We start from the raw sequence: 17,895 nt of genomic DNA, 5'->3' as shown, positions 1-17,895 counted from the left end.
GGCAATCATGAGAATAATGGGAGTGAGTGACCTAAAGTTCCTGGAGTGGACGAAATCATCCTGGCTCCATAAGTAAATCCGTGGTACTAGTTTATGCGAGATTGCGCTATGCAAGATTTCGAACTCGGGCGTCGGCGGCATGCAACCGTGATTACCTGGCCACACCTCCAGAAGAGGGAGAGCTCCGCCTAGATGGGTGAGGGACAGGGTTTCCCGTTGATAATCGCTTAGAAGCCTTTTGGGCTTCTATCTTCCTCTTCAAGGCTTTAAGTCGCGCCTTCATGCTTTCAAGAACTAGACAAATGTTAGTCAAGGCGGCACTAAACGGAGGAGCTAAGAATACATACGTTTGATTACAGACTGACGATCTTCATCCTCGAGCCCGTTAATGTTGTCGTCGTCGCTCCGACCGCGCGGCGGTGAATCGTCGTCAACCTCGATGATAGCCTCGAGCATACGAATCGCGGTCCAGTAGTTTATCTCACAGCCAGGAAGATCCTGGCCAACGAGCTCGTTGACTGCAGCCGCACGACTCATTTCTAAAGCTCTCTCATACATCAATTTCTCTGCAGTCACACCTGTAGTCAGGTGAATATTTCCGGCAGACGCAAGAGTTGTGTTGGAGCCAGATCCAGACGATCGGTTGTTTGGATGGTTTGGGTGATCAGCAGGCAGCTGCTTCTGGGTGTCTTGTAGTTTTTGTGCCACGAAGTCGGCTTTGTCACAGCACTCATTGAATCTATTGCGAACCCATTGAACAACATGGTTCATCCGGTCAGCGTGTGCGGTAGAGTTTCCACTTGAGGGATTAGAACGCAAAGAAGCTGTCTCGGAGCTAGGAACTGTGCGTTGACGGCGATTCCACCAGGATCCCGCGAGGTCCATAGCTCGGTTGAGGATACCTAGAGATTTGACATATAGAACGAGCGCCTCTTCCGAAATAAGCAACGTGACATCGACGGTTAGTTCGTCGTCATCGTCGTCAGCATCATCCTGCCCGCTTGGCCTACGAACCATATTGGCTGCCTCAATTCCAAGCCCCTGATCACTCGGAGGAGCCGGAATAAGCTGCTTGTATTTGACCTCCGCAAAACCAAAGACGACGTGACTCCGTTGAGCGAGGTCCTCTACGGCAGAGATCATCCTGGTGTCTTCATCTTTGATTGAAGTCTTTCCTGCATCGCCTACCAAGAGAAGACTACTTTGGGCGGTTGGATAAGTTGGGAAAGCCGAATATCCTTGCGGGGGAGACACTCCTTTCATCAAGGGCGGGGACAGGCCAAGGCCACGAATATTGACCATGTTCATGGCCTTGGATAATGCCGACGTCGCGCTTTCGAAGCTTGGACGATACCTCCTTTCGTACGAGGCATTCCGTTGATGTAGTGCATCCGGATGCTGACGCTTGGAGGCGATCTGTATTGCACGAGAGGGGTTTGCGGCTCCAGGAGTCGAAGTAGGTGAACCCTGTGTGGTCGCGCGCCGAACCATTGCTCCATACTTCGGCGATGAAGGTCGCTCTCGGGTCGTTTGGGGGCTAGCGGCAAACTCATCGGCCAGAGCATCGATCTCGACCCTTCGTTTCTCCACGAGGACGTAGTCTCGCTCGAAAGCAATATCTTGTGCAGCTCGTTCCCTTGCATCCCGAAGAGCTCGCTCATCTGCACGTTGAGGGATGCGTTCACGATCCAGGTGTTCCTTCAGCATTGACGATGTCGGGGATGGAGAGTTGCGACTGTTGCGTCGATCCATGGCGATTGCTGCTGGCACTGGGTTTCGATCCTGAATAACCGTTGGGCGGGTTGGAGCAGTCGCGGCACTTGTGAAGGTTGGACGTCTCTCCTTTTGCGAGGGCCCTTGCGGCTCAGCTACATGCATTTGAGCATTGCTGAACCTACGCGCTGAGGTGGGTCGCGGTGGAGTGCCAAAGTTCTGCCCAGAGGTTGGTCTGGAGTTAGGCCGAGATGGCGGCGTGGTGCCAAAACTAGTCCTTTCACGTGGCGACTGGGAATACGGACTGTCCTGCATTCGCTGTTGCGCGTCCGCAGGCAGCTTCTGAACGCTCTTTGGCTGAAGTGGAGCCTCGAGTTCCGGCTCGGGTGCACGATCTTCACCGACCAGTCCGGGAATTTCATCGCATATTACAGGGTCCTTGAAAAAGCTATCATAGGACATTCGCTCGGTTGGAACCTTCTTCAAGAGCGCACGGATGAGGTTCTTCATGACTCTGCTGATAACGACGCCTTCCACGAATTTGATGTGGTCCTTCCGTTCCTCGATCCGGCGGAGTAGCTCCACATGATTGTTGGCTCGGAAGGGTGGCCTACCGCACATCATTTCGTAGAGCACAGTTCCTACCGACCACAGATCTGCTTTGGCGTCGTACTTCTCATATCGCAGAATCTCAGGAGCCATGTAGAGCGGAGAGCCGCAAAGAGTTTCGGCCAGAGATGTCGTAGGCAGAAGCCTTGCGAAGCCGAAATCGGCAATCTTGAGCATAGGCAGCGATTCAATGCCAGCTGCTGGTATCAGAGAATTCGCATCAACTGACATTGGCATCCTATCCAGTATGTCGTTCCTAGCGTAGTACAAGGACGAGGGATTCAGTAGCAAATTCTGTGGCTTGAGATCCCGGTGAATGTAGTTCTTCGACCGCAGGAACTCGAGCGCGCTAGCCATCTGTTTCGTGAAATGCCTGACGGTCACTTCATTGAGGCCACCAACTGCGGGATTGGGATACTTTTGAATCATCCGTCGCGTCTCTGGATGGTCTCCTAGGCTGCTACGCTTCTTGATGAAGGCGGAAAGGTCTCCAAGCTCGCAGAACTCCATTATAATGTGCATTTTGGCCGGGGCTTCCTGGCAGCCGATGAGCGCAACGATGTGTGGGTGGTGTAAGCTCTTCAGTATTGATATTTCGGAGAGGAGGTTCTCTTTTAGCTTTTTGTTCAATTTGGCCATGTTCACGGACTTGATGGCGACAGTTTGTTTCCTTTCCTAAATGACGAAGACGCATCAGCAGAGTTCAACAAATACATGTTCGAGTGTAAATGTGTAGTGGGTATGCTTCAACACGGGATGGGGACGTTGAGGCTGGGGACGTACGACGTGTATTCCACGGTAGACCTCCGCGAAGCTGCCCTTTCCGATGTGGGAAAGCTTCCTGAAGGGCCCGATCTCGGACTCGGAGCTTTGTTGAGATGAGGCTTGCGTCGAAGACGACGGGCGCCTTGACTTGTGTGGCAGGGCCGGGGTCGCCATGATGGCGGAGGGCCAGCCGGCGAGGCTTCGAAGCTGTGGCAGGCCTGGGGGGGGGCGAGGTGTTTAACTACCAACGAAGATGCGGGTAGAGGGATGGCGTGAGGCGATTGCACATGGGCTGGGACGCTGAACGAGTGTCGGGGATGAAGAGGGTGAGGCGTGGTAAGTAGGGCGCAAGGTGGAGGGGAGGGGTATGGAATCTAGGCAGGATGATTTGAAGGGTCCAGGTGGAGGAGCGAGGCAATATGCGCGCAGGGAAAAGAATAAGAAGGGATGGCGGCGGCGGGTGTTTGCGGTACTGGGGGGAGTGGAGAGCGGAGAGGGCGTGGATGTCGTGACGACCTGGAGTCAGAGAGCTGCTGGCCGCCCTCAAGACGCGGTGCGATAGGCGATAAGGCCTTGGCGTTGAGCGGATCCCTGCGCTGCACCTCACGCACCCGGCTGGCGCTCTGCAGCGGGACTTGGACGGCAGCGGACCTTAAGCTAGAGCGGCTGCGGCACGGCCAGGAGACGTCAAGGGGCGAGTGCCTGGTGGTGAATGGGGGCTGAGTGGTGAATTCGTCGCTCTCGTAGCTACCAGGCGGTCTCGTGCACGAGGGGGCACGCACGCGAGGCCCTCAGCATGCCGCCGTCCATTCGAATACGCTACGTACTGTCACAGCTGTCACGGCGGCATTGATCGCAGGCCCCGCTTACATAGCCAGCGCGCGCGCACCTGGGCAGTGTGACGGGGACGGTCTGAGGGCTGACCAGACCACGAAGAAGACTGCGAATGTCGTCGCCGTCAGCGCTGCCCGCAACAAAGAGCACGGGCAGGACAGCCGCCGGTGATCATCTGCCACTGCAACGCAGATCCGGCTAGCGGCTGCTGGCGACGACGATGTCACCGGCAGCCGTCTGAGATCAGTGAGCACGCAACACCGCTCCGCGCGAATGCCACAATCATGGCGCAAGAAGACGCCAGGACACATGCCACAGCAGCGCCGCCGAAGCCCCGTAGCCGTCCACCCTGTCGCGCCGCGGTGAGCTGTTGCGCGTGCCTGGTTGGCGCGGAGTATACTCCCACGCCCAGTTGGGCATCCTCGGATTGCTCGAAGCGGCCATCCTGGAGCTGCAGGTCTGGTCTGAGGATCTGCAGCCTCCGCAAATCATCGCCGTCCATGTGCGGGATCGTGGGGAAATCAAGGCCGGCACGCTGATGCTGCCGACGCAGACGCCGTGGTGAATTGCATATGCAGAACGCGGTGGTGGAGGGAAGTCAAGATGTGAAGACAGCCGCGTTAAGCTGGGTAAAATCGGGGAGCTACTCCACGTGCCCGAGTCGGGGTGTGCCCTGTCGCTCACGTGGCCTGACCCTACAAATAGTGAATGCCCTAAATGCGCTGCGCCGCCCACGCCAATGTTTCATTCCTGCCTTTTATGCCCGAAATGCCATTATTAATGCAGCACGCCCTATATCTACAGCCTGACCCCTCGCACGAGCAGCCAGAGGATCACAGGCACGATGACATTGTCGTTTCCCCCCGTCAGCACCGCCTCGTTGAGACTGGCGCCACAGGCCGACACCGCTGCCTTTGCCACTGTGAGCAGCCAGCCATCTGCTGCTCCCTCATCATCCCATTGCCCGAATCGCAGCCAGGCCTTTCCAAACACCAAGCCTATCGTCACAGCGACGGCAAATGCGAGACTTCCCTCTAGACTTTTTCCACCTGCCCACGGCCACTTACGTCTGCCGTACCGGCGCCCGATCAATGAGGCCGCTGCGTCGCCCATACCAACGCACACGACTCCCGCCACCATGCTAACATCGCGGGTAGGCACCTCCCAGCCCTCCCATGGTCTGTCTCCTGTGCGTCCAATCCCGGCGAGGGAGAGCCAGAGCGGTATCGCACATCCAATAAGGAGGAAGATGTGCGAAACAACAACCGGGCCTCGAAGGTCCCGCCCATCAACATATGGAGTCAGGAAGTATGCCAATGGCTTGGACAATGGAGGCAGTTGAGAGGCCCGGAGAAGGTCGAGAAGCAGGAAGATGGACAATACGAGTACCAGTGCGAGCGCGACGAAAGCAGGGTCGACGTAGATAGTCGGAAGCAGCATCGCGACCATCATACCGTGGAAGACTTTGCGGCGCGTGTCCACTTCGACTACCGAGCTCAATCTGAGCACAACAACCATGCCAACCGCTATGACGCTGACGCAGTAGCCGCACAGAACGAGTCGAGTGTTGGCCTCTCCAGCTACGAATCGCCGAAGGTATTCTATTCGACCAGGACGATGTGACCTCGATGTGTCGTCTGTGCCATATAATGGTGGCAAGACAATCCAATCTTCAAGGTTCCAGTTGACTACCTCGAAGCGTAGAGGTTGGATATGGCCGAATAGGTATCCAATGGCCCATCCGAATGGTTCGTTACCATTCAGGGCGTATTCGCCTACAACGAACCGGATGGGCCCCAGGATCAACATGGCAATGACCACGTAGACGTACCCTGCATACGCCCATTTCCTCACTGCCGCCTGTGTAGGTGTCAGGGACAAATACGATTGCATTGCTGATGATTTTGCACGTCTGTGACGAGCGAAGGACAGTGGTTGGGGCGGAGAATTCGGTTCTGGTAAATTTGCCAACGTGTTCCGGCGCTTTCGAGTCGGGCTCGTTGCTTCCTTGATGTTGACTTCGATTGGAAAATTGGCTGATGCCGTCCGCTCAACCGCAGACCTTGTTTCAAAAGGTTCGAAATGATTCAGAGGATTTGACTTCTGGGTCGAAGAAGCCAACGTATTCAGCTTCAGATTCCTTTGGGCGATTTTGCCGTTGCCGATATCGATAACGTCGTCGTCGGCATCGCTGTCGGAAACATTCTGCTTCGCCTTTTGCGGATACCTGGGTGTCAAGCTCTGATTCAGTATCTCTATGAAAGACTGCCTGGCTTTGATAACTCGTCCGGCACGTCTGAATCTCCACCTAGGAATTCGTGCCAGCGCTACTCCCCATTTCAGAACGTGGCCGCAAAGAATGAACAGTCCTAGGCCGCCAATCCAGATGACAGCAGCCAAGATTATCATTTGCGGAGACTTGGCAAACAAGAGAAGGTTGATTAAAGCTATGGAGAGAAGATGCAGCTCGGTAGGAAGTAAGCTCGTAGTGGTGAGATAGTGTAATGGCGGTAGGAGTGCCTGATGGAGTGCGAACAAGGACACAAGAATCTCAGGATCCAGCCCTTCGGGAGGTGGTGATTTAAGCATATAAGGTTTTGGAGCGGTTAGTTTAGAGGGCCACTCGGTATTTTGTGAAGCTATGAGCGGTAGTGCAGAGATCATCCAGTGGCTTGAGCAAAATCCAGGTCCACGGCCCGATAGCGGTATTAGTTGGGTTGGCAAGGCAGCCAAACTCAGTATGATGTTAGGAAGAAGTATCGGTCCAGATTTCGGGAGGAGAGACAGCGAAATTAAAACAGGAATCGTAGCGGGGTATAATATTGGTGCCGGATCGAATGCTGCAGGTATCCGTATCCGTTGTCTAAGCCGGAGGGCAGGTCCATTGGAAATAGATCGCGAATATATTAGAAGTCGTAAAGAATATAACAGGACCAGCGAGGAAATTATTGCAACGTGGCTCAGGATTTCTACTAGGAGTCGAGTCAGAGATACCAGATTAGAATTAGATATGGTCGTACCTCTATGCCAGACGATAATCCTTTCCCAGCAGCTACAACCTCGAATAACCAACAACCCCAATAATGCAAGCAAGCCTACTTCGGTGCTACGTCTGACTAGCTCTGCTCGTCTTCTCTTCAAGTATTTCTGTCTTGCAGCCTTTGCTTCATCATCGGAAGGCGAGGGTCCCTCGAGTCCCGCCTTGAATTGGCGTGGGAATCTCTTGCCCTCCTCATCTACCTGCGACGGGGTAAGAAGGGGGGTAGAGACTCCATCAATCCCACTTCCTCTGGAATCTCGAAGCCCTTTCCGGGGCCTCGCGGGAGGGGCAGGCAATGCTCTCACGAAGCTGTATCCTTCATCGTCGGCCTCTGTCCCGCTGTCACTTGGGGTACGGAAAATCTTCCTGCGCCCCTTCTCTTCCTCGTCGGATATTGTGTGCTCACGGTCAGAACCGGATTGAGGAGTTTTCAGGGTGGTGCGGGGAGGAGAGTCACTGTTGGAGGACTCGCTGGATAGGTTTGACGGCGCAATGTCTGTTTGTCGTCGGTGGTAGGGGTGTGGAGAGCGGCGGAGGAGGGCGAGCGCATCAGCATCGTATGGTTCATCTTGTTCGGATCTCGAATCAAGTGGTTCAAGCGGCTTCAGCGCGTTGGACATAGTGTTGGGCGTCTTCGAAGGGACTCCATAGATAGCGGCGGATTTCAGGAGATGTGTCGGGTTGGGAAATGCATGGAGAAAAGGCGGCGAGGGCGGAGTAATGTGGATGACGAGAGAGCTTATTAAAAGCAAGTCACCGTGAGCGCAACTCGGTGAACCTGATTATACTGGGGCACGCTGCGAAGCATTCACATGTTTCGGGATCCAGCCCGCAAAACGTTGGGGTGCTTCGCGTCTGCGGCGGGATCGTCGTCAGCCTTACAGCTCGGTATCTTTCGCATCCACAACGCTGGTCTACGTCACCAATCGCCAAGTATTGAATAATTTCATATCACATTAACTACTAGTAAGGTCGGGAGAGGTAAGAAATTAACGGGTATTTCGGATATGATAGAAAATAATCCATCCCCACGGCGAGCAAAGCTATCGAATACAAGGGTAAATTCCAACAGGATTGGCGATCATCAACCTGTCGATTTAAATGAAGGTAATGGCTTGCTATTTCACGTTATATAGAAATAACGTGGTTTCGTGGTTTGATCTAGATTTCCTAATGCTTCAATTCCATTCATCAATCACTCCACCTTAGAACCATCAGCAAACATCTCCCAGTAGGAAAGCGGAAGAAGCAGGAGAAGAAGAAATAGGGTCGAATTGAAATTTGTGGTATCTACGGATTACGAAGTTTGGAAAGATGAAAGTAGCCCCGATCAAACGCCAGCATTTTCCTGTGGTATAAGCGTCCTACTTCTTCAGAGCAGCCTCGGCATCTTTTTGATAGCTCTTACACCAGCTCACCCACTCGCTAGCACCCTTTTTCATAATCCGCCGAAGGTCGTCCTTTGCCTCCCGTACCTGCCACGCCTCGTCCTGCTCGGGAGTGAGATGCTCGATCAGCCCCTTCGAGTCCTCTAAATCCAGTTCGTAGCCCTCCCTCTTCTTCGGCTGCCATCCAATGGCTTCTAATACGGCCCACTCGTTCACATCTCCAATCCTCGCATCCAACTGAGGAAACATGGAAAACTCGCGTTGTAGACACATCATCTCGAGATACCGACTCAGGACCTCAATCCGTGGGTTCGCCTGCATAGACAACTGAATCCCCTTATTCTTTCCCTTGACGTTGTGCACGGCGCCGAACTCGTGCTCGTGGTTTCCACAGGTGCAACCTTGAATCTCTGGCTTCTCCTCTGCAGCCTTCAGCCCTTTCGTCATCTTTTTGCTCGTCTTGGCGCCGCGGATCGAGGAATGCGCCCATACGGCGGACACCTCCGACAAGCCACCAAAGGTCAGGAGAAGAGATAAGTCGACGGCAGCGGCGAAAGGGAGAAGGGATGAGGCGACAACGGCATCGCGTTGCGACTTGGTGCGCGTGCGAAGCAGAGACTCGACAAACTCTGCGCGGATTTGTTCGGGGTCTAGCGGTAGGGAAGGCGGATAGATAAGGGTCAGATCTTCTAGTGCTTTTGGCTTAGACTCCGTCACTGTTGTTTTTGAGCGTTTGGGAGCGTTCGGGTTAAAATCAACCCCTGCGCCCATCACAGATAGGGCACTTGGCAATGAGCTGGGCGACTCTGTTGTTTGTGAGGCATCTGGTGTCGAGGGTGGAGATTGCGGGACGGCGGATTCAATCGCCCCTACTGAGACCCGGTCAAGAAACTCCAGATTCGATGTCTTCGTCATCGAGACGCCCCTTCCGATGGCTCGAGTCGTCTTAGCTTTGAAGCCTTTCCAAGTAGCTCCGGACGCGTTGCTCATAGTTGCTTTGCGCACGTCTTCCTGCCATGTTCTTTGCGTCTTGTGCCATTTGCTCTCTTTTTCGCCCGGTGCTGGCTTCGAGAGTGGAGGAGTTGGAGGCGTGTAGACAAGAAATCGATTTGGGACTTTGGCTGGATCTACACCTTGGAGCCTGGGTTTCGGGAATGGGATCAGATACGCCATGAGCTTCCCGGCCTCTCGGATGTGTTGGAGCGGCTCATTGGAGGCGATGATGTTGATACTGGGAAGGCCGGAAGCAGAGTCAGTGCGCTCCGTCGCCGGGGGCATGATGTCGAAACCAGCTTCACGGGCTTTAGCCAACTGTGCGGGCCCCATGTACTCGGGAGAAATGGCAGAGTGGGAACTGGTGCTTGAACAGCCTTGAAACGACGGCCGAGCTGATGCTTGGGTCTCCGGACTAAGCGGACTCGGTTGAGAGCTAATTTGTGAGATGGGTCTGTTGGGGTTGCGTGGAGGAGGCACCGGTGCCTCCAATTCTTCGTGGGGAGGTAGGACCAATTGAGGGCTATTCTCACAGCTGTACTCAATAGGCGCAATTTGAGGCGCTCCTGCGGATGGATCCTCGTAAGGTGGAGGAGGTTCGTCATCCTGGACATGCTCGGGAGGGCACTGGATAGAGAGACGTTCCATGGGATCGTGACGAGAAAGATGGCTTGGCGTTGCTTGAATTGATGATGTCTGACCTTGTTCCAATGGATTCTCGTCGTGTTGTTGCGAGAACTGGTCGTCCCCGTGCAACTCTGACATGGCCGATGACCCCGACCGGTACACTGGTGATAGCACCTCTGTGGAAGACATGTCGAGATGTACCTAGTGATGTCTTGATGGAGATGGAAGTGCGAAAACTGCAGCTTACTGTGTGCTCGAAGATGAGCACTTAGTGGTGCTTATGTATCACCAGGCATCAACTCAAGCATCCCCGCATGCGGCGACTCGGGCATCCTGTGTCTGCCGTGCTGCAGGGATGACGAAGCTTCAGTAGGCTGTGCATTTCTACGGCCGTTTCCAAGTGTCCGTCGGCCGCAACGGAGTGATCGCCAGCGTTCGAAAAAGCTTGACTCCCACATTTATGCGCTACACCTCACTCGGTGGCTTCTCGAAAGCCGGTCAGGTTATCGGTGCAATGTCCTTTCGTGACGGTGCATAAATCCCATTGATTAGTGTCATGATCAGAAATCTTCAAGCTGACAGCCCGCATTTCTCGCTCATTACTGCGCAACCGATCAAACCTCAACGAAGCGCATAAGGTTACACTTAATGTGGATCCTAATCCCAGTTCCTACAGCTCGAATTGTCCACTTTCAACCGCAGGAACGTTGTAGCACATCACGTGATGTCTACACATCAGCCAATCATAAGCGACCGCCGGATTCTTATAATACCTAGGTATAATTATACATATTCCGTACGAGACCCCTCAGATCGCGTGGGCCTACTCAGCTCAGAATGGCGAAGGCCCTAGCTTAGTATCTTAGCTTTGGATGAACCATGCAGGGGCTTCTTCCCATCCTATTTTGGCATTTGAACGCCAGGACACGCCAAATCGGACCATGAAGTCAGGATTTGAATCCAGAAAATGTACTTTTACAAAGCTATACTCCGAAATGTACCCTCAAGAACGGATCAACCCTACACAACGCCTGAACTGCCAGTAACATGAAGGTAGACTTTAGGGGTATCAGACTCCCCACAAACCTCCCTCCACTCATCTCATCTCCCTCAATAACACATCGGCTCCTCGACCACCTCCGTACATCCATCCTTCCCAAGCTGAAACGCATCGCAAAGCTGATTACACGCGATCCCAGGCTTCACAAACACCCTCCCCTCCTGCCCCGCCCACGGCAGCCTTACCTGCACGCTGGTATCCTTAGGATCGGTCGAGTCAGCCCTGAACCCATGCCGGCACGCACACAGATGCTCTCCCGCCCCCACGTTCACAGCACCCGTGAGCGAGATGCACGACGTGCTGATATCACACCCATTAGCACCCGGCGTCGGGTCGCAGGTCTGCAGCGGGCACGCCGGCGTCTCAATCTTGCAGTTAGCGGAGCAGCCGTCGCCATCGATATTGTTCCCGTCGTCGCACTCCTCGCCGTTGTTCGGGGAGAGGATCCCGTCGCCGCAAACGCCCCTGCAGTCTTCCCAGTAGATGTCGCAGACGCGGCGGGAGTCGCTGAGGGTGGGGAGGTTGTGCCACTGCGGGGACGGTATGCCAGGCTTGGGGACGAGCGTCAGCAGGCCGTTCTTGCTGAACTCGTACATGGAGTAGTGCATGATGGAGAGGACGTCATAGGCACCGGCCCAATCGGCTTCGGTGACGGAGTTTATGCGAAAGTTGCAGCCGAGACCTTCACAGAAGGCGCCGTAGACTGCCTTGACGCCGTTCTCGTCGTCGGAGACGTTTTCGCAGTGGAGGTCCATGTAAGAATCCCGATCGGGACGTTGTTGTTCGTGGATGAGGCCAAGAGCTGTGGCTCAATTAGTTAAGAGACTCGAGGGATGATGAGGGGTGGGGCCTACTATGACCGATCTCGTGCGCGTAGGTACCAGCACCACAGTCATCCAACTTGATGTAATTCCAAACAGTGCTTGTGCTCATACCAATCGGGCTCGAGCAGCTGCCAGTGCCAGTGCTACTCCTTAATGTCACCACCCCGGAAATAATCTGTGGGTCTGGGCTCGTAGCTTCGACGAACTTCAAGAATGGCAGTCGGTCAGTCCACCTCCTCACTCCCTCAGTCCAGTCGACAATTCGGAAGTCTTTCGAGGCTTGAGATTCCCACTTGTAGTAGATGACCCCACCCGGCCATTTGTTGCCTGAGTAGGGGAAGATCGAGATTGAGCGTTTGTGTATATCGCCGGCGTGGGATTCTTGGACTGCGCGCTTGTTGTGCCCGCCCACAACCCAAAACAGTAGCTCGTCCTCGGTCCCGAATATGACGTCTCCGTCGACAATTGCAACGCCATCTTCGACGTAGTAGGATAGGCGCTGCGTTACCGGGGGAATAGTGATGTTGTTGCTGGAATCATTGAAGGCAAGGATTCCGGGTGAGAGTTCGATGTTGATTGTGGAGATATTGTGGATGGGATGGTAGATATAGGTTGAGTTTGTCAAGTTCTGAGCCACCACAGACGAAATTAGAGGTAAGGCTAAAAGCAACACAACTAGAAGAGAATACATGTTGAGTACAACTAAATGGACTACGTTATACAGACGGAAATACAAGAATGATGACTGTGGAGGCCAGCTGGGGCCTCCTTATATTGTCGAACGAGACAACGCTCCTCTGGTGACTTCCGTCAGACGGAGGCATATGGACAGGCGGCTGAGAAGCCGCAGCGCAGCTTGTGACTTTGATGCATTTATTCCGGGTCATTGTTGTTGCCCAGCAAGCTCCAAGACCGTTGAAGCCTCCACACAGGCGGTCAGGTTTAGAGGAATGGTTTGAGGGGAACGAGAAGGCTTCAGAGCTGAAGCAGCGAAGCCAATCACGCGGCGTCCGTATTTCCTTCAGCCACCTCTCGATGACTTGGCAGCAAAGCCGTTCGGCAAATTGAAACTAGGGTCGATAGCCAAGAAAAACCAGCAGACTGATTCAGAGACAGATCGCACTAAACTTAGAAAAGTGGCTGAATGCGATATCGATGAGAGGTTCCAGACAGCTTGAGCCTCTCCACCCAGCGTGACCATTCGCGAAGGCTAGAACACGTTTCTCGCACACAGCCCAGATGGCTGCCTTGGCTTCATAGGATAACGCATTGCGCATTTCTTTAGACGACGCCTTCTCGGAAAGGAAGACATGCAGCTGAGGTATATCTACCTGCAGCTGCCGACTGCAAGCACCGAGAATCTTCTTCTTGGACGCCTTAACATCGCGGGATACCAGAACTTGAGGATTCATAATCTACTCTTCTCCCTATTGTACCAGGACGTATAACCTACCCTTACGTGCTTGAGTCTTTCAAATTTGATCAGCAGTCAAGATGCACGCAGGCTCTCGGAACCACCCCACATCTTATCCAAAATTAACCTTCTATGGCATCCGCTTCTGCCAGCTATTAGCATCCGTAATCGTTGCAGCAGAGATGTTCTATTTCGTATGGCTGATCAAGCACGGTGGCCATCGAGTGCCCTGGATGTTCTTCTTTGTATGTGCAACCCTTTAGCCCTTCAACCTTGCAAGAGCTATCATGTTTTCCTCATATGCATGAAGCTAATAGCGGCTTAGCTTCATGGGGCAGCACTCGTCACCGTTACAACCCTCGTCCTGACCACAATACTGTACTGCTGTCACAAGCTCTCGGCGCTGTTCAATGGAGCTATCAACCTGGCTGCAAGCGCTCTGTGGGTAGCAGGGTTCGGACTACTGGCGAACGCAATGAATGAGACGATCCTCGATGCATGCACCCATGCTTTGTGGGGGAATAGTACCGGGATCAACATCTGTAGGCTTTACAAGCTATTATTCGCGGCGAGTCTCTTCGGAGTGTAAGTGATCCGCATTCAATCGGACGACAAGAGTGATGAATGCATCGAATGCATCAAAGTAACGCTGAAGACTAACTAGTAGGCAGGTTGAGCTGCATCTCGGCATTTGCGTTAGATGTCGCTGTTTATGTGCGCGTCCGGCCTTCCGCAAAGTACTCCAAGGCCCAGCCTCTTTTGGGGAATGCGAGGGATACATCGTACCAAGCAGGGTACGACGGCCCCTACGATCCCCATGGCGGGAAGATAAAGTCCCCGGCAGGTTATTCCGCTGCCTCGCCGGCTGTCTTGCCAGGGTTCGATACGTACACGCATGGCAGGAAGGGGTCTCAACATGGAGCATAGGCACTAGGCTCTATAGCTATTGGTAAGGGGTCGGGCTAGCAGTTCGTACGAAGCGGGCGGGCGGAAACCGCCATCGGTGAAGGGACTTTGGAAGAAGCTTGGCAGGCGATGATGAGACAGGCTCTAGATGCTAGAAAGACCCGAAACGCGGAGAGGCATTTCCAGATTGGCGGTTGCTGGACGCAGAGGAGGGATGCGGATCACTCGCGGCGGGAGGCTCTATTCAATGATGCAGTTTTACGTTGCAACTCTTCGGGCGTGCCAAATGAGGCAGCTCGTATGCGTGCATTGCACTCGTGGCTGAATGACAGGCAGGGCGAAGGGGCTACCGGGCTGAGGCCGTCTCAGGACCACAGCGCCCCAGGCTTGTTAGTGAGGTTGAATGGATGGAACGTGGACCACAACGCGGCTGGCTTGTGCATGAATGCCATATGTGCCGCCACAAGCCACTCCACAATCAGGGCTCGCTCGTCTGGCATATCCCAAATAGCAGCTGGAGGACGGGAGGACGGGAGGACGGTCGCGTAGCTGGTGACTCGTGGCTAGTGGCTGGTGAAAGAGAGCCACGGGCGGCAGCTGGTGGAAGAGACTCGGGACGATGAGACGATGCGCACAGAGGCGGGCCGCAGGGTGAAGGTGAAGATGCAGACCTGACTCTGTGCCCACGGGCTGGCCGACACCCCACGCCAGAGCTGGTGGTTATCGGCCCTTGTGGCTGGGCCTGGCAAATAACGTCGATCCCAGCCCGGCGGATTGCTCGCGCCCCGTTTTGGTCCCGCCGTTCGGTATGTGGCCGTTCCCCAGGCCTGCAGCGCTACGCCCGAAGCGTGCCTGCCTCGATCGCCTCTCCACACTACAGAAGAGCAGCCGCCGACTGCTCAACACCATGGTGCAAACAGCCCACGACACCCGCCCCGTCGCCTCTGCTCCCCCCAGCGTCTATATCGAATAAGCCCAGCGATCTGGCCTCCTCTAGCCTACATGGCAGAAGCCATCGGCATCCCGTCGCCCTTCTACCGCACCTCTGCCGCCGATAGCCCCGTCGACCCTCCCACCTCCAGGAACCAGCGGCACCCACCGATCCACTCCACCAAGCCCCAGGCTATCGCCGGCGCCAGCCCCATCACCAAGCGCAAGCAGTCCAAGAGCCGCAATGGTAGGCCGCACCACGCTTCCCTCGCCTTATCCTACGTCTGATAAGGCTGGTCAGCCTTCCCAGGCCTCCGGGTTCCGTCTCACATTCCGCACGCTGACCTGAACAAACTCCCCAGGTTGCAGCACTTGCAAGGCGAAGCGCTTGAAGTGTGACGAAACCAAGCCGACCTGCCAGCAATGTACCCGCCGCGGCGTGCCATGCGGCGGATACAAAAAAGACTTCAAATGGCGGGCCTTCGATGACGCCAGCTTTCAGCCAGCTCACAAGGTGAAGAAGGGTGCGAAAACCCCCGAGAAACCGCCCCGTTATGCGTTGCTAAGTAAAGAAGAATCGCCTCCCCCACAATCGTTTACCCCGCAGTCGTTCTACTCGAATAGTACTACCACACTGGACGAGAGCACTATCAAATCCGAGCCGTCAACCCGGACATCATCGCCAAATGATTTCTCCGATATTCGATACCCTCCAGCGCAGACCTCTACTCCCACTTCCGCTTTCCAGAATGTTTTTGTTGAATATCGCCCGTACGCGAGTGACCTCTATGCCATGTCCAACGCGCCTGCTTTCATGACCCCACCAGCTTCACTACTCCTTCCCGATCAGTTCGATCCTATTTCAGATGCACACACACCGAGAGCCTTCGCCGACGCTGACGCGATGCTGAGTCCTGAACCCGCCCTCGCAAGGACGACAGCGCCATCAAGTACGGCGTCCGGGCAGTCGCCTCGACTAGCTGACTTGCTTCTACCTGGGACCGACCTTCACTCACCACCCGCCGAGTACTACACTTTCCGCTCGCAATATTCGGAGTCATTCTTCCAGCCCGGATACTACAATCCACCAATTGGATCAGTGGACGGGGACGACGTTGAGGAAATCCCGCGCAATCACGACTTCAATACAGACTCGGAGCTTTGGATGACGGGTCAGCTATCGCCGACTGGATCTACTTCCTCGAGCTCATCTTCGAACTCGAACAGTGGCATGCTGCTCTTCGAACCCACGTTTCCCCCAAACTCCCCTGAACAAATAGTGCTCCGATACGACCGCAATACGTGTGGCATACTGTCAGTGAAGGATGGACCAACAGAAAACCCGTGGCGGACCTTGATTTGGCCCCTGGCACGGGAGACGCCGGCCTTGTATCATGCTATTGCTTCGATGACCTCGTTCCATCACTCTGTAAACAATAGACCCATGAGAGTGCAGGGACTGGAGCACATGCGCACTTCGATTCAAAAGCTATCTAAAGGGATTCAGAACATGAAGTTTGATGCCGCGATAGCAACAACGCTTGTCCTTGCCTTTGCGGAGTCCTGGGACACCCATATCTGCTCTGGAATCGACCATATCAAAGGGGCGAAGATCTTGGTCAACCAAGCACTGGCCCGACACCGGCAGACACCGCTTGCGGGAGACGAGCTGACTCGTCTCAAATTTCTGTGCAACACTTGGATATACATGGATGTGATAGCTCGCTTAACATCCGTTGACGAGGACGAGTCGAATGATGTTGAGAGGGTTGCGAGTCTGATCAGCGCGTCCGCCCAGGATCCACATCTCGACCCGCTGATGGGTTCCGCGGGCCGTCTGTTCCCGTTGGTTGGTCGGGTCGCAAACCTGGTCCGAAGAGTACGGAAAACCGACAGCAACGGTCCCAGCATAATTTCTCAGGCTATCGGGCTCAAAGCACAGCTGGACAGTTGGTCAGCTCCAGATGATATCGTGGACCCAGAAGACCCAACGACGTCTATTGCAGATTCCAAGCGGACCGCCGAAGCCTATAGATACGCTACACTTCTTTACCTCCACCAAGCCGTTCCCGAAGTACCTTCTCTTCCTTCCGCCATGCTTGCCAAGAAAGCTTTGAGCGAATTGACGCTCGTAGACACGAATTCCAGGGCAGTCATAGTTCAAATATATCCGCTTACTGCCGCAGCGTGTGAAGTGGAAGATGAAGACGATAGAGAGTGGATACGAGGCCGCTGGAATGCAATGGCAGGCCGAATGAAGCTTGGAATCATAGATCGATGTAGGGAAGTCGTCGACGAAGTGTGGAAAAGACGTGACGCGTACGCCGCCGAAAAGGCCAAAGCAGCACGGAGACGGAGCAGTTTGTCGTCTTCATCACCATCGCTAAAACGGGGGTGCCCCAGCGAAGGAGCAGTCATTGACGAGCAGTTCAACTGGATGGAGCTAAGTGCGAAGAGAAGAGCAGTCGGCGGTATTGGGGCTTTTGATACCCCTAGACTAGTCCCAGTAAAAGCAGAAAGAGGAGAGCTCAAGAATCGTACAGAGTTGGATACTGAGATACTCGAAACAGAGTACACAGTTAGAGGGAAACTTCATTGGCTCAGCGTAATGCAAGACTGGAAATGGGAAATATTACTGGGATGAGTATACACGGTTCCCTACCACACAACTACCACGCCCTTGCGATTTCCGGTACGCCCTCTTGGTCTTTCTATCAGGTCTCGGCACACCAAGACCTCCTCGATCGGCAATAGGCACAGATGCTATGCCAATTGTTCAGCTTCCACGACTT

General features: G+C 54.4%; 7 protein-coding genes across 7 annotated transcripts; 2 read left to right on the top strand and 5 right to left on the bottom strand.

The window, feature by feature from the left end:
- Positions 1-47: 47 nt before the first annotated feature.
- BDZ99DRAFT_300283 (Serine/threonine-protein kinase atg1) lies at positions 48-3,361 on the bottom strand. The gene is made up of 3 exons (XM_033714191.1): positions 3,106-3,361; positions 348-2,997; positions 48-294 (listed from the first exon to the last, which is right to left on the bottom strand). The coding sequence occupies exons 1-3, from the start codon at positions 3,259-3,261 to the stop codon at positions 152-154; spliced, it is 2,949 nt and encodes a 982-aa protein (XP_033576919.1). The 5' UTR covers positions 3,262-3,361; the 3' UTR covers positions 48-151.
- A 738-nt stretch (positions 3,362-4,099) lies between these two features.
- On the bottom strand, positions 4,100-4,605 carry BDZ99DRAFT_300275 (uncharacterized protein). Its single transcript, XM_033714190.1, has one exon. It carries the CDS (start codon positions 4,421-4,423, stop codon positions 4,145-4,147), a length of 279 nt encoding a protein of 92 aa, XP_033576918.1. The 5' UTR covers positions 4,424-4,605; the 3' UTR covers positions 4,100-4,144.
- On the bottom strand, positions 4,521-7,639 carry BDZ99DRAFT_498182 (uncharacterized protein). Its single transcript, XM_033723565.1, has 2 exons — positions 6,942-7,639; positions 4,521-6,893 (listed from the first exon to the last, which is right to left on the bottom strand). The coding sequence occupies exons 1-2, from the start codon at positions 7,579-7,581 to the stop codon at positions 4,720-4,722; spliced, it is 2,814 nt and encodes a 937-aa protein (XP_033576917.1). The 5' UTR covers positions 7,582-7,639; the 3' UTR covers positions 4,521-4,719.
- Positions 7,640-7,928: 289 nt separating this feature from the next.
- BDZ99DRAFT_462584 (uncharacterized protein) lies at positions 7,929-10,206 on the bottom strand. Its single transcript, XM_033719880.1, has one exon. The coding sequence runs from the start codon at positions 10,156-10,158 to the stop codon at positions 8,326-8,328; it is 1,833 nt and encodes a 610-aa protein (XP_033576916.1). The 5' UTR covers positions 10,159-10,206; the 3' UTR covers positions 7,929-8,325.
- An 879-nt stretch (positions 10,207-11,085) lies between these two features.
- Positions 11,086-11,388, bottom strand: BDZ99DRAFT_341010 (uncharacterized protein; the record flags this gene model as incomplete). Its single annotated transcript, XM_033714370.1, has 1 exon — positions 11,086-11,388. A coding segment is annotated over one exon (303 nt), but the record flags the coding sequence as incomplete, so codon positions are not given.
- A 1,971-nt stretch (positions 11,389-13,359) lies between these two features.
- On the top strand, positions 13,360-13,856 carry BDZ99DRAFT_366628 (uncharacterized protein; the record flags this gene model as incomplete). Its single annotated transcript, XM_033714754.1, has 2 exons — positions 13,360-13,512; positions 13,593-13,856. Coding segments are annotated over 2 exons (417 nt in total), but the record flags the coding sequence as incomplete, so codon positions are not given.
- Positions 13,857-15,175: 1,319 nt separating this feature from the next.
- On the top strand, positions 15,176-17,747 carry BDZ99DRAFT_387453 (uncharacterized protein; the record flags this gene model as incomplete). Its single annotated transcript, XM_033715520.1, has 3 exons — positions 15,176-15,350; positions 15,466-15,617; positions 15,765-17,747. The coding sequence occupies 3 exons, from the start codon at positions 15,176-15,178 to the stop codon at positions 17,745-17,747; spliced, it is 2,310 nt and encodes a 769-aa protein (XP_033576913.1).
- Positions 17,748-17,895: the final 148 nt, after the last annotated feature.

This window comes from Mytilinidion resinicola (assembly GCF_010093595.1).
Source record: "Mytilinidion resinicola strain CBS 304.34 unplaced genomic scaffold BDZ99scaffold_9, whole genome shotgun sequence".
Classification (NCBI taxonomy): Eukaryota; Fungi; Ascomycota; class Dothideomycetes; order Mytilinidiales; family Mytilinidiaceae; genus Mytilinidion; species Mytilinidion resinicola.
This window is presented reverse-complemented; position numbering and strand designations above follow the sequence as displayed.

Coding starts and splice junctions, on each gene's coding strand:
- BDZ99DRAFT_300283 (XM_033714191.1), bottom strand. CDS start 3,261: ATGGCGACCCCGGCCCTGCCACACAAGTCAAGGCGCCCGTCGTCTTCG. Junction 2,998..3,105: donor TCTACCGTGGAATACACGTC/GTACGTCCCCAG, acceptor TTCGTCATTTAG/GAAAGGAAACAAACTGTCGC. Junction 295..347: donor TCGTCAGTCTGTAATCAAAC/GTATGTATTCTT, acceptor ACATTTGTCTAG/TTCTTGAAAGCATGAAGGCG.
- BDZ99DRAFT_300275 (XM_033714190.1), bottom strand. CDS start 4,423: ATGGACGGCGATGATTTGCGGAGGCTGCAGATCCTCAGACCAGACCTG.
- BDZ99DRAFT_498182 (XM_033723565.1), bottom strand. CDS start 7,581: ATGTCCAACGCGCTGAAGCCGCTTGAACCACTTGATTCGAGATCCGAA. Junction 6,894..6,941: donor GATTATCGTCTGGCATAGAG/GTACGACCATAT, acceptor CTCGACTCCTAG/TAGAAATCCTGAGCCACGTT.
- BDZ99DRAFT_462584 (XM_033719880.1), bottom strand. CDS start 10,158: ATGTCTTCCACAGAGGTGCTATCACCAGTGTACCGGTCGGGGTCATCG.